A 25,658-nucleotide genomic window follows, 5' to 3' on the forward strand; every position below is an offset into this window, starting at 1 on the left:
TGGACATGGTGTCATGGAATGAAGTTCCTTTGAGCACCATACCATCTATAACACTTTTGTACAATAATATCAGAGTACTGCAACGTAAAGGCAGATGATGTGTGGCCAATATCATCAACCTATATCAATGTGCTACACTGTATAACATAATCTGTCACCAAAGGAGGAAACTGTAAACAAAATACTATATATGAAAGTCAAGTTCAGACTCATTAATTGATTTCTGAAACATCTTCAACATATGTCAGCATGTATCTGCACCAACGCTTCATTACATTTCTTTCAAATAACAAATGAACTCTGGGTTTTCTTTTCAAAGCTGATTCTTTTCCATAGGCTATATACAATGATTTTCTGCTTTCTAAATAGGTCTTCACTTGATGATATTTGATATCTGTGCTGATTCTTTAAATAGATACAATAGGGCAAATGCATTTCAGTTGCATTCACACACACTCAATAGTGCACAATAGTTGCACTAGGAACCATGGAACTGAATAAACCAAGATCGTATTAACATTCCAATGTATTTACATGGCCAAGGTACGTCAAAGAATATCATAGTGGTAATATCAGGGTTTCATGAAGAGACTTACATTTAAAACCTTTTTTAAGACCAAGTAAAGAAAATTTAAGGAAATCATTTGATTGAACACAGCAAGTCAATATGATCTCTAAACAAGTAAGTAAATGTCTTGTATTAGCAATGCTTCGAGGTTTGAAAATACACCATCCAGCAGATATCCATTATTTATTTTTAATCACACTGGAAAATAGATATGTTCTTCATCATAATTTTGGTCTTGTTTTCATTTGCAAATGTCTAAAGATTTCGAAATGGACGCATTTACTTGGAAAAACAAAATGATATAAGATAAGAAGTCTTGTTTTATGAGAATTTGAAAATTAAGTGAGTTTATGATTAAAAAAAAGAGCAAACATCTGCCAATGTCAACTTAATTCACACTAAATTTGTTCAGTTTCTCAGAAAACGAGACCTTGCATGTTCAATATGTTTTGTTTTGATATTTGTATTAGGAAAAAAATACTTTACATTGTTTTGCAGTGCATCTAACATTTAAAGCCATTACTTTACAAATTTAAGAGTTTCTGCCCTGATTTAAGACCTTTTGACATCTTAATTTCAGGAAAGGCAAATTAAGACTTCTAATACCTTTTTAATTCCCAAAGAAACCCTGTAATATGGTACACCTAAAACCATCAATACAAATGTTTCAAAATGTCCAATTCCCAACACTGTATGGTGACACTGAAATGTATTTCCCATTAGCCTGCAGCGACAAATCATTTTGAATTTACCTTAAAGATAACTAAAGTTAGGTTTTGAGATAGTATCCATTCACCAGTAGCTAACGCAAGTAGGCCTGTCGCAATAATCAATATATCGCAATATATGTACATGACCTCAATCATTTTTGGTGACGCAATATATCGCTCATTATATTTACTTAAAAATTAATGTCACCATGTTTTGTACGTTCCACTTGTGTGTCTTTTGCAGCTTCTCGAACATAACGTGGTGTAGTCATGCGGTGCTAGTTCAAATGTAAAAAATGCTTCTACAAAAAAAAAGTTTCATCTGCAGATATGGTCTTGTTTAGGGATCTGTGCCTTTGTGCATACGGGCATCTGACTGCTAAGCAGTGATTGTGTTTTTCAGCAATAGTGTGCACCCTTCATTTACAGAGAAAAGAAGGTGAGGGAAAAATCTGTACATGGAAAAATCTCCATACAAATTCTTTGTGCATTTTTTTGACTTGCATTATTATGACTATGTATTCAGTGGCATAAAATGGTTTTTAAAATGACAATAATATCGCTTATCGCAATTATTTCTGGGGCAATATATCGCACAACAAAAAGTTGTTATCGTGACAGGCCTACACGCAAGCAGTTTAAAGGTGATGAGCAGGTTTCTGACAAGGATGAGTGTAAGGCAGTGAAGATTAGCCACAGAGCTTATAATCCCCATCATAAAGCAAACACATTTGGCCTCTGCTCAATCAACACAGTGATAAAACTAGCAGAATTATTGCTTCATACAATTATTCTGAACCAGTGGGGAAATCAAGCAAGCAGATTAGATAAGTTATAAAGATAGTATCAAATGTTAATACTTTGACATACATTATTTACATTTCAAGTACTCTAAGGTAAAGAGCACTATAATCCTTGTTCAAAAACATGGTATTCTCCACCATTACCTTTTGTTAGTGTACAGGGGCTGCTGAAGGCTGTATTATATGGAGTCCTAGAGCGAGTTATGTCGTTGAAAGCAGTGATTCGCTATGAATCTGCTGATACTCACACATTCTTTGACATTCATAACAGACTCGAGCTCTTCCACAGAGAACTGCAACTCCAGCATGAACAAACCAGTGCTGTTTTAAACACAGTCGGAGTGTTTACTGACTCCATAAACCGTGTGTTTGCTTACTCCGCGAGGGGGGAAATGAATATTACTGGTGTAATCGAGTAAACTGGGACTCGTTGTTCGAGTCGCCGCACCTAACGCGCGTTGCTCTTAAGGAAATGAGTCGCTAAGATGGTCAAAGCATGTGTGAGCCATGACAACCGAGCTAAGCTAACGGGCGAAAGCACCTCCAGTCTCCATCTGCACCAATAAAACACCACCCCCTACTCACACACACACACACACACACACACACACACACACACACACACACACACACAAAAGAAATGCATTAATCCCATCGCCACTTACCCAACACGCGAACCCCTATCCAGAGAATACTTATGTACATTCCATAGAGAAAGGTGGAAATGCCTCTGGATTTGCGTACGGAATTCCCAAAATGCTCCCAAAGCAGTGCACTTTCCAACACATCCAGCAACTAGAGATAGGGAAGGCCAGCAGCCATCACACTCCTAAAGATCCCGTTCAGAAATGGAAACACTGCCTTGAAACTGGCATCGCAGGATCTAAATCTCAAAGGGTTCTTCAAATACGTCTTTCTTAAACTCCAGGACGATAAATCCAACATCTCGGCACGTCCATTTTCACGTATTCATTCATTTTTTCCCCCTCCCTTGAGTTGAGTCCTAGATCCCTAGCTCCTTTCAGTAAGGGAGATACAATGTAACTAAAGGGCAGGAGGAGGAAGCGCCATGAAATCCAGGAGAATGATCCGCATGGATTGAACCCTAGGCGCGCAGTGCGTGATAAGACGCGGAGACTGGATCGTCGTTCCATTCCACCGCTGCCAGGCATTCTCTCGGAAACTTCCCACGTGTTTGAATGTGTTGTGAGTCCAAAGCGTTTCAAATGCATTCAGAAACGTGGTGTCCTTTCTGCCTTAACTTATTTTCCTCTAATCTCCAGATCCTGTTTTTTAACATGGTAACTCTTTATATGTCTTTAATATGAAATGGCAAGCTGTTTGTACAATTTCAGCCACATTTCAATTAGAAGCAAAGGTATAAACACAATTTGTGAAATATTTTCAAGTAGTTTAATGTTGGTTTCATTTATGTTTTTGCAATTCATTTACAATTAATTAGTCTTTCAGTGATTGCATTATCACCAGTGCGTTAGTAACACTTGTGTATATTATCTTGTAATGAATGACATAAACATACTTCAGAGTTGTAATCATGCAACTCTTTATCATATTCCATAAATCAATTATGAGCAGTCTATGTCTGTTTATCTGAGTTGAAACAGTCTAATGGATAAAAATAGATAATAACAGTTGTCATCAACTATTCTAAGATTACATTTTAATAACTGTAAACAGAGTGTCTTTTAGGGTCACTTTAAGAAATTAATTAGTCTGCTTAATTACACTCTTAAAAATGCTGGGTTAAATACAACCCAGTGCTGGGTAAAATAGGGACAAGCCCAGCAATTGGGCTGTTTTGACTCAGTGGTTGGGTTACTACCCAGAAGGTTGGGTTAAACATTTAACCCAACCGCTGGGTCAAAACAGCCCAATTGCTGGGCTTGTCCCTATTTTACCCAGCACTGGGTTGTATTCAACCCAGCATTTTTTAGAGTGTATGGGTGATAAAAATAAGTTTGATCAGACAGTGCTTTTTTACCATCATAATAAATGATCAAATCAGTGTTATTTTAGTATTGCGATACTATTGCATATTTTCATTTGAATCTTTTTTAATGTCTATAGTCGATAATCATTTTTAAAAATAAGAAATTTTAAGAAATGTTTCCTTTGCAACTTAATGAAAAAATAAGTGCATTAAATATTTGTATTTACTTATTTGGTTTCAGTTTTTGTTCACAATCTAGTTATCCTGGCTGACGTTTGAACATAAAAACCTGAAAACATTTACGTAAACTCTATTGCCAGAGATTCACTGAAAATCTTCCCCTCTATTGTAGCTCTAAAACCTCATTTGCATGTGGAATTACATCGCTATCTCTCGACCAATTCATACGTATTCTATGAGGTGGCTAATTCATATGAATTCGTATGACCTCACTTGTTCGATTTTGTACGATTTGTCTAGACCCCAGTGACGGGTAGGTTTAGGGGCGGGGTTAGGGGTAGGTTATTCGTACAAATTCATACGAATTGGGGAACTCGTAAAATACATACGATTTAGCAAAAAACATACGAATTCGTATGAGTGACGTTGTATGAATTCATACGAATTAGCCACTTTGTAAAATATGGATGAATTGCCGTGGGATCGGGTTGCCAATTATGTTTATGTTTCATAGGAAATGAGCAGCATGAACATTCTGCTACATATCGTTTTTCAGAGTGGGAAAACATTTTTACAAATTTGAACTGATTTGAGGGTGAAATAGTTATGCCCGAATTTACATTTTGGATGAACAGTTCCTTTAAAAGAGGAGGAGTTAAATGATCAAACACATTTGGTAGTACAGTAACATTGCTGGTGAGTGATTTATCTGTAATTTTTTTGCTTTTCAGTTGATGACTGACAGCCTTGCTTTTGACATGACTGAGAGGAATGATCATTTCTATAGACACAAAGGGCATACATCTAGCACTTAACTCATTTTGCTACTGTGCAGTAGACTGACAAAAACCCATGCATATCAGTTTACGTGTTAAATATAGCAAATAAACACCTACATTCCATGCATCTTTAACACTCAAAGATTTCTTTATAATGTAAAAATGCTATTTGTTGATGTGCAGGTAGGCTATTACTCGTTCACTATTTCCACAGCTCAGTGAACACTGGAAAGCTCCTCTAAACAATGCTATAGTTTCCAACTGGCTGATAACAGACCAGCAGCTCCAGGTTTCATCATAAACTCAGCCATGGGGAGAAATTTTTCACTCTATTTCTGGGTGCCTGGGTGGCAGCGTCGTGTCTGTAGCCACAGGTATGCTCATTTGCACTTTCTTTTATTCGGGGTTAACAGAGTGAGGCCTGTCAAACAGTGGTAAGAGAAGGAAATGCCTGCAAGGAAAGTGCTGACTGAGAACAGGAAGACCTGCTGCTGACATTTCTTCTACAACCTAAGCCTCTTTTAAAATGCCCCCTCATTCAAATGCAAAAACATAAGCTTTTCATAAGATAATTAGCTCCTTCGCACTTGAATCATGCTTTTAATAGCTCATACTGTTTGTTTAAACAAATGCAGGGAATTTGTTTCAATACTTCATAACTGTTGTTTTATTGGTATAGATTTTTCATTTATAAATCCCACGCATCGGCCATGCATCGAAGCCCACCCAAGATCACGCCGCCGACAACGGCTCTGTGAAACTGAATTTTGGAAGCTCTTCAGCACTCATAAAACGTCTTTTGTACTTTGACACAAAGGAGTGCCCAGTACCCCATAGCTGGTTAAGATGACGAGTTTGATTAGCTGCTCTCTGGCTTTAGGCAAGGGAGGGTTTTCAAAAGGTTTAATCTTAAACTCAAACAGTATTTGTATTTTGGAAAATTAATTGCACATTACAATATGATGGGAAAAAAAGAAGCAAAGTGACAGACGTTGTAAAAGGGTGGCTCTTATGAAAACCTTCAAGTAAGGTCACTGTCACAAATCCGGTCCATGAACTTTCCATTTCATTGACTCTCGCACTACACAAACTGTTGCACATCACCCCGGACTACATTTCCCATCATGCATTACTGATTGCACTCAGCACCTATTGCACACACCTGTTTACACTGATTGCACCCAGCTGTTTCATATCACTCCCTCACTATATAACACTCACTCTTATCCTTTCCCTCTGTCGAGTATTGTTCCGCATTTATCACTCCCCTAGCGATAGCGACTCTACAGAGCCCTCGTTTGTTGCCTTAGCCCTAGCCCTAGTCATTTGCCGTAGCCTTAGCCCTAGTCATTTGCCGTAGCCTTAGCCCTAGTCATTTGCCGTAGCCTTAGCCCTAGTCATTTGCCGTAGCCTTAGCCCTAGTCATTTGCCGTAGCCTTAGCCCTAGTCATTTGCCTTAGCCTTAGCCCTTGTCATTTGCCTTAGCCTTAGCCCTTGTCATTTGCCTTAGCCTTAGCCCTTGTCATTTGCCTTAGCCTTAGCCCTTGTCATTTGCCTTAGCCTTAATAAAGCTTGCACATGGATCCGCAAGTCTCACGTCTCGTCAGCCCCGTAACAGTCACATTTCAGTTAAAAAATAAAATGAAATATATTCTGCATTAGTAACAATTATGCCTATTTGTACACTGTGACAGTATTTTCTTGACAATCAAGTACATTTCCTCTCTCAATCGTTAGTAGACTACTGAGAAATATAATAAATAAATCTGCATTTCAATCTATCATAGTAATACCATGTGTTTTTTGATACCTTGGAGAACCATGCAAAAACACCAGCATGTTTCTTAATATCATCTTAAAGGGGTGCATGTACAAGAACAACAACAAAGGGCCTAATACAGAACTTTTTGGCACTCCATACTTTACTTACATGATTTTCTGTGGAAGATAGATGGATAGATATATAGATGGATGGATAGATTTTTCATTATTATATTACATTAATGATGATTTTTTTCACATGGCAGGAATGGGAATTTGGTGGGAATTGACTTATTTTAATTAATATCTGTGAGATTTACCAAGAAAGATTCACACATAACAAATGAACCAAAAAAAAAACGAAGCAATCCCAGATAAGTCTATATATTCAACAGACTGCAGATGCTAGCTGATCATTTATCATGCTGATGTATTTACCCGTGTTGAAATACGTAGAAAGACCGATGCCCCGTTTTGCACAAGAAGAGGAAAATGCATGCTCAATACACGGCAGGCTACTTTAATGCAGTTCCCATCGTGCAATCTACCGTTAATGGAGCCAGTCATTTGCTCTTTCTGGTGCAGAGATGCTTGTGTCACAAAGAGGCCACTCAATCACTTTGAGAGCAGCAGGCCCAAAACCTGAGAGGCTCTGGCTTTGACAGCCATTGTGGCCCAAATAACAAGAGCAGCTCCAACATGAGCTCTCCAGCACAACTGCCTCTTTAGTAAGCAGAAAATTCCATGCTCAGCCAACCGGTTCAGGTTCATGAGCTGGAAATCCAATTGAGATTAAAAGGGAGCTGGTTAATTATACAGCAGTATTATATGCAAAATAACCCAAAAGACTAAATTATAACAAATAAATTATATTTTAAAATGCTTTCCAACTGAAATGTACTAAAGAACCAATACACGAGTAGTCTTCAGCCTTTTATTGCAGAAAAAGCAATAACATTTAATCAGGGAATGATTGTGCATTTGCCGTGCTACTGATGTCACCATTAGTCCCACACGTCTCATATATGACATGGTGATTCCCGCTGTAGCATGACATGGCCAACGTGAGGCTTCCACAGGGACTCTCTGTTCCTCGTCTCTTGGCTTTGTTCAAGTCATGCTGGCTGCATTAAACACTTCTTGGCACTTTGGTGGCTCTGGCTCTCCAGTTTCCCTGTGTGAGAGAATGGGGAGGGGTGAGGTTAATGGTGATTCAAGTCCCAGTGACCTTTTCAAAGCTCCCTGTCAAACAACGAAAAGCTGCCCTGCAGGAAGAGAGAATTTATGAATCTGTTTACACACACATTCACACTTCCAACACCTTTTTCACACTTTCTCATCATACATAGAGGGGTTGCAGTGCTGTAAATGTCACACTAACACATGATTACTCAGGGACAGGTTTAAATCTAGATGATGTGTTCACAGAATAGCCCATCTGTTGCATGAGAAGAGCAAGAAATTCTGGGAATACTGATTCACAACCAACTAGCATTTAGAAAACAGCTCTGAGAGCTATAATTTTCTTCCTAGAATGATGTGCAACATAATTCATGTAATTTGTTACTGAAAATACAGTAAAAAGTTGCACTGTTGTACAATGTACGGTAGTGCCATCTGTAGGTATGTCAATAGGTTAAAATATTCCATCATGTCTAATCTCTTATTTATTTATTTTTTCGAATTTTTAATCTGTCCAAATGTCTTTTCTCTCCAAATGCAGTTCTAATGCATTCTGTTAATCTTGTAAGGAAATAAAGATGTAATAAAGATGTTTTATTGATGCTGTAGCAGTTTTTCACTCATAAATGGTATGTCATATTTGTTGAGCTTCGATAAATAACTTTTACCATATAATAACTGATGAGATGAGAAGGAAGCAATTTTATTCTCAAATTAAGTGAAAGTGTACCTGCATCCAAAAATGCCATTAAACATTTAATTATTCTAAATTTCTTACAGTAAAACAATATCTTCTTTAGTTATCCTAAATATACTAAAATGTATTTGAAATACATTTATTTCATGCTAAATATACTACACATTTACATATTTGTGTAATTAATAAAGTTACTTATTACATATTTGTGTAATTACTTAAAGTCTGCTCAAATTTGTACAACTAATTTTGTACTCAATGCACTTTAATTGTGCGGAAGTCCAACTAAAGATATACTGAAGTATGTGCTAAAATGGAACTATTGTAAGTATACTTTAGACACACTTTAAATATTTTGCATTTAAAGACATTGATATTATTCAAAGATCATACAATCCTCATCAGCAGTGACATTAAAACACATTTTAGGCTTAATATTAAGAAATACTACTTTTAAGAAATAAAAGTAGTACTCCAAATAAAGTTTAATTAAAATTTTTATATCAGTAAGTCTCGAGCGATATGTCAGTAAATATGTTAATAAATTGTAACTATACTTAGTATGAAATAAATGTATTTTAAATAAATGAATTTTTTACTAGGGCAAGTCTCAAGCAAATATGATCCGTATGATCTGTGGGCTAGGGTCAGTTGTTCGGTCAGATCCTTCAGGGGTGAGATTTTGTGATGCCTAATGCTGTATTACTGTGGCTAAGAGCTGCCTGCACAAGGCTCTGAGCAGTCTTCACTTCTGAAACTGGAGCCACTCAATCGATAGGAAAGAAGATGATGCTGATCTGGCTGGCATCAGCATCTCTATTCTGTGGGAAATCAAAGACTTTCAATTCCACCCTTGATCTTAGCTGGCCACTTTTTCAGATTATAATGGCAGCATTCAGAGCAAGATGTACAGCGGTAGCATCTGTCAACCTCTGACTGCAAAATCTGACTCACTTCAAACAGCTCATACTGATGATAGCTGTTACCTGACCAAAATTTGAGTCACGTAACACGACATACACTAAAGCCAGCTTATCAGTTGTTGTCTTTTTGTTTGACTCTAGGGAAGCAAAAACCTGTAAACAATCTTTCAGAACATGTATCTGCTATTTCAAAGCAAGATGTCACAACGCAGTAAGAAGATCATTTCACACTGCCAAGACATAAATGAACAGATCAGATCAGGTCAACAACGAAGAGAAAGAGTTCTTTATATTTTATAAAACACACTTTTTAAACATATACTGAGCAATAAAAGCATATTTAAAATCAGTCAAGACTTTTCCGGGATAATTTTTAATCAAAACTTTAAGAGATATATACATTATATTACAGCCATGTCACAGGACAAACGCATTTCAACAGTAGATGCACTTCTGGTTGCGTTGAGCTACTGCGTCCCATCATTCTGCATTGGCTGGTGAGGCAACTTTTAAGAGCCCAGACATCGATCTAGCAAGATAATTTCCCATTGATTGCTCTGGTTGGAGGCTGCTGTGAAGCAGTTTATTACCCATACTGCAGCAAGGGAGCCAGCCCAATAATAGGTGCAGTGTGTCCGGAGCATTGCTGGAACTCCATCATCTAACACACCTGGCTTTTCTCCAGCTGCCTACACTCAGATCAAGGACTGAACTCCAGAACTTATGCAATCTTCCCATCTTACAGGACTATATATAGTCTAGGAAAAATACTCTTACACAGAACCCCACTGATCTCATTCAAAGAACTGCTACTGCTTGTTGGAGATTTAAAAATATATTTTATTTTTTGCAAGTAAATTGTAATGACTCCACTGGAATGTAAAACAACAGACCTGAAAATAAAAATAATCTTCTCCATGTTGCTCAAAAAACTGAGTAGAATGTCCAATGTAATTTTTTCTTTTCCATACAACAAAAGTAGAAATTGAGCAGTCACTAATAAAAGTAAAAAAAAAAAAAAAAAAACATAAAAGTGGTCTGTACAACTTGTGCACTATATCCTTAATTATTATTTAAATATATTAGGTTTGTGAGAGAAAAAAGACTGAATAAAGTTACTTATTACATATTTGTGTAATTACTTAAAGTCTGCTCAAATTTGTACAACTAATTTTGTACTCAATGCACTTTAATTGTGCGGAAGTCCAACTAAAGATATACTGAAGTATGTGCTAAAATGGAACTATTGTAAGTATACTTTAGACACACTTTAAATATTTTGCATTTAAAGACATTGATATTATTCAAAGATCATACAATCCTCATCAGCAGTGACATTAAAACACATTTTAGGCTTAATATTAAGAAATACTACTTTTAAGAAATAAAAGTAGTACTCCAAATAAAGTTTAATTAAAATTTTTATATCAGTAAGTCTCGAGCGATATGTCAGTAAATATGTTAATAAATTGTAACTATACTTAGTATGAAATAAATGTATTTTAAATAAATGAATTTTTTACTAGGGCAAGTCTCAAGCAAATATGATCCGTATGATCTGTGGGCTAGGGTCAGTTGTTCGGTCAGATCCTTCAGGGGTGAGATTTTGTGATGCCTAATGCTGTATTACTGTGGCTAAGAGCTGCCTGCACAAGGCTCTGAGCAGTCTTCACTTCTGAAACTGGAGCCACTCAATCGATAGGAAAGAAGATGATGCTGATCTGGCTGGCATCAGCATCTCTATTCTGTGGGAAATCAAAGACTTTCAATTCCACCCTTGATCTTAGCTGGCCACTTTTTCAGATTATAATGGCAGCATTCAGAGCAAGATGTACAGCGGTAGCATCTGTCAACCTCTGACTGCAAAATCTGACTCACTTCAAACAGCTCATACTGATGATAGCTGTTACCTGACCAAAATTTGAGTCACGTAACACGACATACACTAAAGCCAGCTTATCAGTTGTTGTCTTTTTGTTTGACTCTAGGGAAGCAAAAACCTGTAAACAATCTTTCAGAACATGTATCTGCTATTTCAAAGCAAGATGTCACAACGCAGTAAGAAGATCATTTCACACTGCCAAGACATAAATGAACAGATCAGATCAGGTCAACAACGAAGAGAAAGAGTTCTTTATATTTTATAAAACACACTTTTTAAACATATACTGAGCAATAAAAGCATATTTAAAATCAGTCAAGACTTTTCCGGGATAATTTTTAATCAAAACTTTAAGAGATATATACATTATATTACAGCCATGTCACAGGACAAACGCATTTCAACAGTAGATGCACTTCTGGTTGCGTTGAGCTACTGCGTCCCATCATTCTGCATTGGCTGGTGAGGCAACTTTTAAGAGCCCAGACATCGATCTAGCAAGATAATTTCCCATTGATTGCTCTGGTTGGAGGCTGCTGTGAAGCAGTTTATTACCCATACTGCAGCAAGGGAGCCAGCCCAATAATAGGTGCAGTGTGTCCGGAGCATTGCTGGAACTCCATCATCTAACACACCTGGCTTTTCTCCAGCTGCCTACACTCAGATCAAGGACTGAACTCCAGAACTTATGCAATCTTCCCATCTTACAGGACTATATATAGTCTAGGAAAAATACTCTTACACAGAACCCCACTGATCTCATTCAAAGAACTGCTACTGCTTGTTGGAGATTTAAAAATATATTTTATTTTTTGCAAGTAAATTGTAATGACTCCACTGGAATGTAAAACAACAGACCTGAAAATAAAAATAATCTTCTCCATGTTGCTCAAAAAACTGAGTAGAATGTCCAATGTAATTTTTTCTTTTCCATACAACAAAAGTAGAAATTGAGCAGTCACTAATAAAAGTAAAAAAAAAAAAAAAAACATAAAAGTGGTCTGTACAACTTGTGCACTATATCCTTAATTATTATTTAAATATATTAGGTTTGTGAGAGAAAAAAGACTGAAATGTAAATTGTTACACCCTAATAGTCATGTAAGCATGCAAGTATGAAGTGCAACAAGGCTCTGTCTCTGGCCCTTTGTTGTTCCCAGAGGTAATATTACAAGGAAACATGACATTAGCTTTTACTAATATGTTGATGAAACTTTATAATTTCTCCAGACCACATGAAATATCAGTTAGCTGATTGTATTAAGGTTGTAATTACTGGATGGCCCATAATTTTCTAGACAATGCAGAATTTTCATTTTCTGGTAAACGGTTATACCTCTTTAATCTCATTAAAGCCTTGATTACATTTAATGGTGTTTCACTTATGCCGAGTTCATACTGCACGATTTTCCTAGCCGTCGGGTCACCGTGGTTTTCACACTGCATGACTATCTGAGGTAGCAGTCGGTCGCTGCTGTGTTCACATTGCACGATGGATCGGCGACAGGAGGTTACACACTGCATGACTTTACAATAGGAAGAATCACAGACAGCACTGTCCGGTCCGCAAACTACGTTTCACAACAAAACACACGCGAGAAGTGATAAGGAAATAACGCGAGAACCCGCGTGCATCAGACCGGAGTTCTCGAGCAAGACTGGAATTATAAAATATTTATATTGCCCGCAAATTGTCTGTGAGCTGATTTCCAGCTACAAGGAGAAAAAGAAAAACAGATTATGCAGGAGGGAGATGCAGGGAACAGGGATTGGGTGTTCTGCAAAGAGAGTTGGAGGTAAATAATTTTGCAGTAACTGTTATGCTGATGTTGTGGCTGGTCAAGCAAATGTTTGTGCTTGTTTCTGTATGATATAATTTTTCATATATCTATTAAAATACTGATATTCTGGTCTATAACTCCCTATAAATCCCTCTGCCCTGTATCTTGGTTTCTCATTGGCTGTAGGTCATCGCCGATGTAGTTTTCAGTCAGAAATCATTGCACACAGCGTGATTGTGAATCGCCGACAGCTCCAGATATTTAGCATGCCAAATATTTTGCAGGCGTCGGCGATTCCCTCAGATCACGTCTTTGATAATTCACACTGCGTGATTGTCACTCACGTGAATGAGCACCAATTTGCCTCCGATTTCAGGCATTTGTCGGCGATTTCGCAAAACCTGTTGGCGAGTGAAAAATCGGGCTAAAATCGTGCAGTGTGAACTCGGCATTAGGTGTCCACAGAAGACCTCATGTGCCAGAAGTCCAATGGTATTACAAATGTTCAAGATGGATTTCATTGTTGGCGATCCCCAAAGGAACAGTACAGGGGAAAACATTCTCTAGTTTTTGTTGTATTCAATCATATCTGTTCCTGAAAAGGCTGTTTGTCTTGTAGCCATGGGCAGTGAAGAGTGGGTGGAGGGACATCGACACATGCACTCAGTAGGGGTAATAAACACAGACAGCTGGAGCATTGTGATCAAGCTCTAGAGGTATTATCCATGTTAGTGAGTTAAGTTGAGCTTGAATAAATGACTAGAAGTAATAATGTAATAAAGAAAGACAGGTTTTATTTTGGTGCTCTATATGTGATATTGTGCCAAGTCAAAGTCTAAGAAAACAAATCACTTTTCAATTCCGGATCTGACAAACTCTGAAGGTCTCAATCATGGATAACGCAGAGCAGAGTCAAGGGAGAATCACATCACCGTCAGGGGAAATCCAGCTCATTTTTCCAACCTAACTCTAAGTACCTTAATGATTAGAGCATGTCATGAATGCTCACAGACACTTACAGCTCCCACAGTGCAGTAAATTCAATGCACTCAAGGCTCCTTGAAAGAAAGAGAGACTCTCAGCTGGTTTACTTGTATAGAATTTACAGAACTACTTCTTCCCTTGCTGCAGGATTGGACAAAAATGAAAGGTATGAATAGATCCACATGGAAAGTGTGATTTAAATCTGTTGGAAGAAGGTTTAGAGTGCAACACTTTTATTGGTTAAAAAGAAAAAGAAAAAAGGGTGTGAATACATTGTCCAAATTACCTACCAAACAAACATTCAAGAGGCGAGCAATGAGTTGAATTTTATGAATGAAGGCAGCCAGAATTCTGTGAACATCTTAAGAACTTTCTGCTAAATGTACTTAAATACAGTAAAATGGGTTTGTCCATGATCAAAATATCCCAAAATATATATATAAAAAACCCCAAAAAAAAACAAACATGCAAGAGTCAGGCAACATGTTGAACATTGTGGAAGATGATCATTTTAACATCTGCAAAGCTGTCTAAGGTGACAGATTCATTAAGGCCTGGGTATGAGGGTTAAAGCCGAGAGAAGTACATGTTCCATAAAATTCACTGCATTTTTCCATTTTAGATGCAAACCCAAACACAGAGGACAGGTATACAGAGGAATCGCAATGCTTGGTCTGTTGAAACAGGGACACACTGTGTTTACAGCACTTTGCCTAATATGCTGTGACATTAATCAATTCCACCTGCCACACAGAGTTTGGAGTTAGCCGAAACAGCCAGCTGAGGATGGGAATTTTCCAGACACATTGCAGACACTTTGTCAGAGAAAGACAAAGAAAAGACACTGATAAAAAGAAAGACACAACTCAGTCCTATGAGCTGCCAGGGAGCTCCAGACCAAGAGAAAAATCTTCCAGCCATCAGGGTCGCCCATATTAATGGGCCAAACAGAGAAAACAGATTAATCCTGCAGCCATTAATAATTCCTGCAACTGTTCCCTCCGAGGCAATTAATCACCTCCCCTCTCTGTCAGCGCAAGAGCCTGGGGCTAAGCAAAGATCCAGGGCTACTGCTGGAGCCTTGACTAAACTCATTCTCAATCACAGCCATACTCACTCTGATCCCTAAAGCAATGTAGACATTATAAGCAGAATCTACCCAGATAATGCACAAAGCATATCTATCTATCTATCTATCTATGAAAATCATCGAAGTAAAGTATGGAGTGCCAAAAGGTTCTGTCTAATGGTGTGTTCACACCAAATGCGAATGTAATTATTCACGTGAGTAGATTACATATAAAAGCGACACGCAATGACAACACAACACGATCCCATTCATTTTAATCGAAAGCTGGCGATTTCTGGCGACAGCGGCCGTTGGCGACGGATTGGGCATGTCAAGTGAAGCGACAAAGTTCAGAATCCTTCAACTTTATGCAAATGAAGAGCGACTTTCGGGAGCGACAGCCAATAGGAAAGAAGACAGAGCTCATGTGATCATTTTCCTCTCAGCTCAGCAGTGACGGAAAGATGGAGGAGAGGCTAATCCTTGCCGTCATCATTCATTTTTGTTTTTATGTACAGATTCAATTTATATTATATTTAGTCTTTTGCCTCCAAAATGTTTGTATTTAGCGGTAAGAAAACTGATTCGCTGTCAACGTGAGAACGCCCACTAGCGACCTCTTCGCCAGCCCCTGGCAACATGCAGCGACAAAAGTCGATGCTAAAAGTCAATGCAAAGACGCGAATAGAGGCGAATACATGCCGGGCGACGCATTTGCCACGAACGTGCGATATTCGCCTCAATCACGTCTTCCATGCAACTTCAAAACAATTCAACTCGAGCGGAAAATTCGCATGACACGTTCTCGCACAAGCCAATCAGCGAAGAGCTTATTGACACGTCCGGTTGAATCAGAAAATGGACGAGAGCATTATTGTAGCCGTCTGTTATGATATAGGTCTGGAGCATAGAAAACAATTAAAATCAGTTGTAGTGGTAGTTGTATTTTATTAGGATGGCTACAGAGATGCTGCTATCAATAATAAAAAATAATAGTTATATCAGTGTATATAGAGTAGTAAAATGTAACACACACATTAATGCAGCATCAATAGCCTAACGTTACTCATCCTCCTCTGGATGGTGCTGTGAACCCAGACACGACAGCATTTGGCTTTTCATCGTATTTGGGACTTTCACATCAGGTACAAAACAGCAAATGTAGTTATCTCAATCATGGTTGATCGCGCTATGTTTTTCTTCACGCGAGTAAAGAAATCTAGAGCGAATGATGGGATGCGCATATTCGCTTCGTGTTTGGTGTGAACACACCATTAGGCCCTTTGTTGTTGTTCTCGTACATGTATGCTCCCCTTTAAGGTGATATAAAGAAACATACTGGTGTTTTTGCACGGTACTCCAAGGTATCAAAGAACACTATGGTGTTACCATGATACCATGTCCACAATATATGTGGTACTGCCATAGTACCAATCTTTAGACTCTTGTCAAAAGATTATAATTAGGCATGAGTAATGTTTCAACCCTACAATGTTATACACAATGGTAGCTCTAGCTTGTTGACAAACTACCAAACTACCATCTTATTCACATACCAACAAAGACCAACAATGTTCAAAAACATGATCGTACCACAGTAGACTTTTTTTTTTTAACAAGCTACAGATACCACTGTATATTTTATTAAAGCGGTCTCTTTTTATGACGATCCTGCAACACACCACGAGTCAAAACTACATCCTGGTGAGAAAATCTCACAAATATGTTGTTGACAGTAACTCACTAAAGCCTCTGGAAAAGAGATCGGGCAGATTCTCTGAGCAAACAGTGTAGCACAATTAGTCACAGAGCTCTTTACGTGAGATATGATGGCTCCATTATCATTCATTAATGAGAAACACTTGAGTACATGACCGCTCCCCCACACTCAAACACTGCTGTGCTCTCTGTTACACTTCTCTCCTGTGAGGGGGAGGGCAGGGCAAGAAAATCTTCATTAGCAGAGCAGTGGCAAAAGAAAGCGGATGAGAGAAAGGAGGAGAGAGAAACAGAAGGGGGAATAAATTGAGGCTGATCTGGTTCTGTTTTTTTTTTGAGGCGCTGAGATTTGCATATATGTGCAGCAGTGCAGAGGGAGAAATGTGTCAGCACTGACAGCTTCCTGAGAATCTTTAAACTCGATGTGGGCGCCTCTCTTTCTCTCCCAGAGACCGCAAGAGCCCTGCTAACAGCCGCTCGGGGGTCAGGACCAGTGCCTTTGTGCTGAGCCCTACTATAGCAACCCAGCAAAGCATGTTTAACGGTCAGCTCAAGTGCAAAACTGCTCTCTGGGGGGAGGGCGAGCTGAACCTTCCCTGCTGCAAGGGCAAATGGAGACGTGTGTGGGCTGGAAACAAAGCTAGACTAAGAGAGAACAAATGAAAATGGTTCATACCTTAGTCGGGGTAGATTAATATTTAATTTGATGTGAGGCTGTGAGGGATAGATATTAACAATAAGGTGTTCCTCGCTCTCTTGAGATTTTTGTCCTCTGCATTTTTTTTGAAAAGACACATTGATCAAAATATGCTGAAAATATAAGAATATATCAAATATGGCATACACCCAGACTAAGGTCGACAGTGTTCTGTGCATCAACAGGAAATGAAGCAGGGGTTTGCCCAGTTGAAAAGACCAGCTTAGACATGTGCCATGCTGGTCCTGGTTGGTTTATTCAGGTTTGGTGGTTGTGGACCAACATAATCATGTTGTTCACCAGCAAACATTGGCTGGTAAAGGTGGTCAACCAGCATACACTCTTAAAAATAAAGTTTCCAAAAGGTTTCACAGTGACGCCATAGAAGAACCATTTTCAATGAACAGTTCTTAAAAGAACCATTTTTGAGTGTGAAGAACATTATAATAATCTAAAGAACCCTTTTCAACTATTAAGAACCTTTTGCGCTTTTGAAAGGTCCCATGGATGCCAATTAAAAACTTACATTTTTAAGAGCATAAAAGCTGGTTAAGAAGCTTGGTGGGGACAGCAATCATGTCAGGCTACAGCTAGCAAATAAGAACTCTCAAGTTGGGTCATACAGTTGTGGGGGTTGAATTGATCGTCAGGTCAGCACAGCAGTATCTCATGCTCACGATTCGGTGATTCTGCTGGTCTTTTCAGCAGGGAAGGGATCCAAACCTTTCCCCAAAATAATAGTTAGAATAGACAAGCTCAGTATTCATCAGCAGATGCACTCCTGTAGCAGTCTCATGAGACATAGCGAAGCGCACACACAGCCTCTTGCAAACACATCTAAAGCCATCATCGTGCATGCAAAATCCATCATGGTTTGTGCTCTGTTACAGTTTGAGACGTCAGAGTGAATGGCTCTCTGGGAGAAATTATCCCCACTAACTACCAGGGGTCCTCTTCTTGTTGGCGTGAGTGAGTCACAAATCAAAAACCATCAGGAGAGGTTTTTCCGAACACTTCTCCAACTGTTCATCTTCCTGCAGTAATTTCTGTTGAGCATGAGAAATGACAGTAAAATAAACAGAACAACTGCACAGATTTTGCACCAGAAGTTAATAAACTAGATTTTTACTGTTACTTAAGTAGTGTTTGACCGTGAAATACATGCTATTACGTGTTGTGGGTGGTTTTTAGCACGTTGCTATACAGTTGCTACAGTATTCAGTATATTGCTAGGGTGTTCTGCTTGATTATTAGTGTGGAACTATGCTGCTGCTATGGTGTTTGCTTATTGGAAAAACACTAGATGGCCATGGATCCCTCCTTCTATAAAATGTAATGGGATTTTTACACCTGTTTTTTCATGCACAAGGTAAAAATTCTAAGCCAGACTGCTAAGCCAAATGTAAGAGCACACCTCTTCTCAACAAGGCACGTGATTTAAGGCATAAATTAATGTCTGTAGCACAAACAGAATGAGTTATGAACCAAAGTTTAACACTTAGATTTAGGGACATGAACAAACCACTAATCCCCCATAAGAGCAATAGCAATAGTCCTGCTTGCCTTCGAAAACACCACTAATTAAGTTAACAGCGAGCACTTGAACAATCAATTACCTGCAGTGTAATGGCAATAAATCGCATTGTAGTGCCTGTTAAAGACTATAGCTCCTTTGATAAGACCTTGAGAAAGGTAACATAAGCAGTATTTATAGCCCTTCCTTGTGGGCTGAGCACAGAGCAGGGGTAGGACAGGAAGCAGTTAATGGTGTGCTTGTGCTGGCTCTTTGGCATGCTGGAGGGAGAGTGACATTGATCCACCAGCTCCCCTCCATCCGTCTCCCTGACAGAGGTAACAGGATTGTTAATAAAAATGGAAATTGAGCTGCACTACCCCCTCACACACAGACACACACACATTTTCATCTGTCTCTGACCGTATCCAGGGCTTGCACTCAGCTGGCTTGCCCTGCCTGACATCTCCCTGCAGAGGCTAAGCACTGGTTGCACTCACCGCCATGGCTGTGCCTCTATTTAAGCACAAGCCAGAGAGCGAACACACACACACACACACACACACACACACACACACACACACACTCAGCTATATTACCTGGCAGTGGGGGAGGAAAACTGATAAACGGTTGGTTGTCACGACATGTATTAAAACATTTAAGGTTAACAATTTAATAAAGCAGGAAAATTACTTAACTCAATTAGGCGTCACTAACACTATATAGGGTTAAAATCAGTAGACCGATAAGGTTTTTTTTTTCCTTCTTTTATCAAACGGCGTGCCTCTCTTTAAAAACAAACCAGAGAGAGAACACACACACACACACACACACACACACACACACACACACTCAGCTATATTACCTGGCAGTGGGGGAGGAAAACTGATAAACGGTTGGTTGTCACGACATGTATTAAAACATTTAAATTTAACAATTCAATACAGCAGGAAAATGACTCACAACTCAATTACGCTTCACTAACCCTATATAGGGTTAAAATCAGCAGACAGATATGCTTTTTTTTCAAATGGCTGATGCTGATATCCAGAAAGGATTAGTAGGATTAGAAAAACTCCAAACCACTAGTGACACTGCTTCTATTTTCTATCTGTCTATGGTTTGGTGGAAAGTGGAAAGTAATGGGCTTAAAAGCTTCTCAAAAATCAGTTCTGCATTAGCTGTGTTAAGCAGCATTTTTGCAGCAAATTACCAACGCGGATCCATGTCTTTCAGGAGTGTATTTGAGAATACAGTCATTTGGCACTTTCAGGAGGAAAGACAGACCACAGCACTCAAAATGCAAGACCCTAACCCTGTATTTATATATAGGTATAGAGGAAGTAATTTTTGCCGTAAATGGTGATTTTTGCAAAAATAAGACAATGATTAGGAATGCACACTTTATTGTGACATTATTGGTGTAGTCATAGACATTTTTTAAGCAATCAGTAAACACATTTTACCTTTTTAAAACCAGATCTCAACCATATTAAACAGGTAAAGAGTTCTAAATCCAACAGTCAAATTAATTATTGCACAGCCCAAAAAAGCAGCAATGGGATTCTGGTTTTTAAATGTCTCAGTTTTATAAATTCTAACGTCTTCTCGTCTCTAAACTCTCAGTCTTCTAAATTTCAGTTTCATGCATTTTGAAAATTTGGCATTCGTGGCGTGAGATGCTGAAAAACATTAAAACCTCCTAAAGATGTCTATCTGCAATGTGTACAAATAGGAAAATTTAAAATAAACCTCTAGAGCCACTTTATTGATGTCTAATCAATGTTTTATTTATTCGCCACGATAATGTTTTTATATAATAATATCTCTGAACTATCTTAATTTGGTGCCTTTTCTAAGCAAAAAATCCAATCAGTTTGCTTCACTGATTGTATTATCACGTAATTAATTCAACTGAAATGTAAAAGTTGATGGACAGACCTAGTAACTACTATTTTTTTTAAACCTTGCAGAGTTTTGTTCATGATTTTCAAGGATTATAAGATGTCAAATGGTTTATGTTTGGACTGGGCTAACTGCAGTAGCTTTGTCTTTGACATCAACAACAAACAACACTGGAAGCTCTCTTAATGCCCTTTTAAAAGAAGCATTACTACACAATTAAATGCATTTTATTGTTTAATTGTTTTTCCCTGCAGTGTGCAGCCCTAAAGAACAGACCTGCAATCCACTGTAGGGTTGTGATCCACCAGATGAGAACGACTAGGTTAGTATATAACTCTGAGATATTTATTATAAATCAGCTACCAGCTACACACACACACAAAAAAAATATGTTTGTAGTTTAAAAGCACTACTAATTCAAGGCACAGGAAAACAGCAAAGGATGATATACAGTATATTGGTTGTTTGTTTATGAGGGTGAGATCAAGGATAGATGATTTTAGTCCACGGAGTCGGTCTAAATGTGGACTCGCACAGAAACTGGGTCAGTTTGGTTCCCCAAAGGCTGTGCGCACAGACAGTGGAATTAAACGCTCTTGGTAATCATCAAAATGGGTTCTCGGGTTGGAAGGTTATGTGTTGGGTGTTAAGGTATTGACTGGCACGGTAACTGTGGACACAGTATAGAGATAGAAGCTGATGGAGTATACTCCAGAAGCTCAGCTGGTTTGCAGGGAAGAATAAACAGAGTGACGTGAGGCAGAAAGAGCTCAGCAGACTGAGTGCTGCCTCATTGAGCAGCCCTGGAAACCTGCCAGTCTAACGCCACAAAGCATTAATACACGCAGAGTCCATCGGAGGAGTGTATCGCACACCTCTTTACAAGTAAACGTGTTTACTGAGATTGAGTGCACTCCGTGATGTATGGTTTCTATTTAGACACACAGAGCCATGGAAGCACAAAACAAAATCACTATTTTGTCTTGTTTTCCAGTAAAAAAAATATCTAAATGGCCAGTAAAAATACTTATATTAAAATATCTAAATCATCCTTGAATTTCTCATCTTGCTGGCAAATGACTTTTTGCCATTTAAGCATAATCTAACAATTTTGTGAGGTTCGTGCTTAAAACAAAGCAAAACAAAACAAATTAAAACATATTTTCTAAAAAAAAAACATTTTTACGACTGTTTCATATACCCACTGGCTCTTAATGGATTGTATTGCCTTTTTGAGCATCAGTAAATGTTTTCCACCTTTGTAATAGCTGTGTATGAGACCCTGAATTGTCCTCAGTGTGAAAACATGGATTTCAAAAGTGAAAAAGTGAAGTGAAGTGACATGTGGCCAAGTATGGTGACCCATACTCGGAATTAGTGCTCTGCATTTATCCCATCCAAAGTGCACACACACAGCAGTGAACACACACACACCGTGAACACACACCCGGAGCAGTGGGCAGCCATTTTTTGCTGTGGCGCCCAGGGAGCAGTTGGGGATTCGGTGCCTTGCTCAAGGGCGCCTCAGTCGTGGTATTGAAGGTGGGAGAGAGCGCTGTACATTCACTCCCCCCACCTACAATCCCTGCCGTATACGAGACTCAAACCCGCAACCTTTGGGTTACGAGTCTCTAACCATTAGGCCACGACTTCCCCCGATTCAAAATAATTTAGTTACTTCTGGAAAGGGTTCAAATATGCAGAAGATGCTGGAAAACCAAAGAATGCGCAGGACTATTGAAGAATAGTGAATTAGTGAATAGTGAATTAAGAATTATCTCTGAAGAATAGTGGGCTGTTTAACTGTTTAGAACAAACAAGCGACTCATGAACAACTTAAAATTATTAACATATTAATTATTTTACAAATTCTGCAACTGTTCTTTATAAACGTATGACTGCAGCTGTATATAAATAATTTTAACATTCAATAAAATGATGTGTTTAACACATAATTAAAATTTTCACATTCATAAGGGTGAAATGGGCTTATAAATGTAAAATTACCACATGTTTTTTTCTGAGACATTATGGGAAGCAAAACAATGGCGACAACAACATCAGACATGTCAGAAATCCTCACTGGTGCTTCCTCAGAATCTTCAAAAAAACGTACAATTCAATGAGTGCCGTTCTCAAAGTATGAATCTTATAGCCGGCAAACACAAAGCCTGTGGGGACTCAGTATAAACATGAGCACTCAGGGCCTCTTCAGCTCACAGAGAACTAGTCCATACATGGGGAGACAGGAGCGAGGGCCCCTCCCCCACTCGCTGTACACCACAAAGACGACAGAGCTGGCAGCTATGTAGGGGGTGAGCAGATCAGACTGCAGATTATCCTGCTGAGAGAGGTCTGGGCTCAGCCGAGGTGGCTACAGACAGCTCTCTGAGTGTAAATACACTTCTTTCAAAAGCACAACAATAAGCTCAACAAGAGCTATGGAGATTAAAACAAGCTCAACACAAAGCTGGGGCTAGCTGTGGGAAGCACTGAAATGTAAAACAAAGAGTCATTCTAAGTGCTGTGTGATTTCGCCATGGTTTTTATCAGCACACTTTCAAGGGCACTGGCCCGAAATATTGTAGATAAGATAAAGATCTGATAATTACCATGAGGAAGTGTGTGTTTGTGTGTAACCTTAGTCATCAAGACAGCCTCGTCCCTGTAGAGCACACTGAGAAACATCAATAGGAAATGACTCTAATTATCAAATGATCTTTCTCTAATAGTAAAACGGTTGTGACGCAGTTAGTAAATTGTATATTTCTAATTGTGGGCTCCAAGTACAAATTTTAACTGCAATTATGATGTTTGTTAAAACAAACAAAAATGGCTTATTAACAAATCTAAATGTTGCTTTGTCTTTTAAATGATCAAATTTGAGTTCTCTTTTAGAACTACAGTTCTAGCAGTATTAACTTCTAGTAATCGTTGATAAGGTTTAACTGCATAGAGAATGTTGGCATATAATTCTAAAATTTGCATACTAAGATCGGTGAGAATGACATTAATGTCTGGAAAATATAATTTTGAAACAGTGCATATTTTAAAGGGGTCATATGATGCTGCTAAAAAGAACATTATTTTGTGTATTTGGTGTAATGAAATGTATTTATGTGGTTTAAGGTAAAAAACACATTATTTTTCACATACTGTACATTATTGTTTCTCCTCTATGCCCCGCCTTTCTGAAACGCGTTGATTTTTACAAAGCTCATCGTTCTAAAAAAGCGAGGTGTGCTGTGATTGGCCAGCTATCCAGTGCGTTGTAATTGGCTGAATACCTCAAGCGTGTGACGGAAATGTTACGCCCCTTACCATATTGTGATGATGCCCTGTCAGGCCGGAGCGACGAGACAAAAACATTAAAACCCATTATAAACGAGGCATTCGTTGCATCCAGCGGGGACATAATTATGGATTATAATGACTTATACTGTCTTTTTACGTGTTGCGTTGCATTGCGCCGCGTAAACATAAAATAATGTCTGCATTTGTGATCGGAGAAATGACAAACAACATGCCCTACTCTACACTGCCTAAAAAACTTGCTTTAAATATATAAAATATAAAAACTCTTTAAATATAAAAAAACGTACTTACAGTCTTTGAGTCAGAACAGACGGCATTGTAGTCTACTCTCCCAGGATCAGGAAACGGTCCTCCATAAAATGTGCTGCACACATCTGAATATTTGGGTTGAAGTGTTCTGGAACAGTGTTGTAAATACAACTTAACCACTGATTTCTAGTCGTGTCCATTTTTGGAAGGCCAAAGAAAGTAGTTTCGCTTTCACAATGAAACACAGCGTCACACATGGTGGTCTAGAGTGAGCGGCGGCGGCCTAGAGTGAGCAGAGGCCGGGGGCTAAATTGAGGAACGGCCGGAGGGCTAGAGTGAACAGAGGCGGCGGATTCGACGAAGGAGCGTCCGGCGGGCTTGCGACAACCACATGTGACGACCCCGGGCTGGACTCAGTTTCGTCTGCGGTGAAAGCCGATCCACAGCGCAAAGTTGTAGTATTTCCTCAGCAACCAGCACGGAGCAGCTCCAGGCATGACGAAGCAGATATCGTCGTCTTTTGGAAGGCCAAACAAAGTAGTTTCGCTTTCACAACGAATCACATAGTGCCTTCACGACATGGCGGCAGCAACAATACTACAGTGAGAATAAAAGTTACACCTTCTTTCTTTGCGTGAACATTTGGCCGGCGTTATGCAAATCTTCCCACATAGTGATGTAGATATGTGGGGGCGTGTTAGAACGAGCCGTTTTAGGTAGGTGTGGCTGACTCTTAACTTTTATAAAAAATATCTCTTTGGATTTGAGACTTTAGTCTTTGCAACTTTACAGATCTTCTTTATGCACCAAGAGCTTGTAACACTCCAAAGAGAAAGGAAAAATTGAAATCGCATCATATGACCCCTTTAATGTTTATTTGTTTCGTGTCTCATAGACTTCCATTGTAAGTGCATGACTTAAAACATTTTTTGTTTGTTTTTAAGCACCGATTGATCATAATTTGGATTGAAACAGTGCTGTTCTATGATA

At 38.7% G+C, this 25,658-nt stretch overlaps 2 protein-coding genes across 3 annotated transcripts in view; both read right to left on the reverse strand.

Annotated features, from left to right (window-relative positions):
* Positions 1 to 3,154, reverse strand: part of LOC107559441 (zinc finger protein 609-like) — a 65,568-nt gene extending 62,414 nt beyond the window's left edge. Inside the window, exon 1 of one of the 2 annotated variants that reach the window (XM_016243269.1) lies at positions 2,747 to 3,154. The gene's annotated coding sequence lies outside the window, so the exon portion shown is untranslated. The remainder of the gene's footprint in view (positions 1 to 2,746) is intronic. The other variant, XM_016243270.1, reaches the window with a different exon arrangement.
* Positions 3,155 to 7,724: 4,570 nt separating this feature from the next.
* LOC107559434 (activating signal cointegrator 1-like) overlaps positions 7,725 to 25,658 on the reverse strand; it is a 76,623-nt gene continuing 58,689 nt past the window's right edge. Inside the window, 1 exon segment of the mRNA XM_016243255.1 lies at positions 7,725 to 7,926. Coding sequence (XP_016098741.1) covers positions 7,868 to 7,926 — 59 coding nt within the window. The 3' untranslated portion in view covers positions 7,725 to 7,867.

The sequence above is a fragment of the Sinocyclocheilus grahami genome, unplaced genomic scaffold, assembly GCF_001515645.1.
Source record: "Sinocyclocheilus grahami isolate Dianchi unplaced genomic scaffold, SAMN03320097.WGS_v1.1 scaffold685.1, whole genome shotgun sequence".
In the NCBI taxonomy this organism is placed as follows: Eukaryota; Metazoa; Chordata; class Actinopteri; order Cypriniformes; family Cyprinidae; genus Sinocyclocheilus; species Sinocyclocheilus grahami.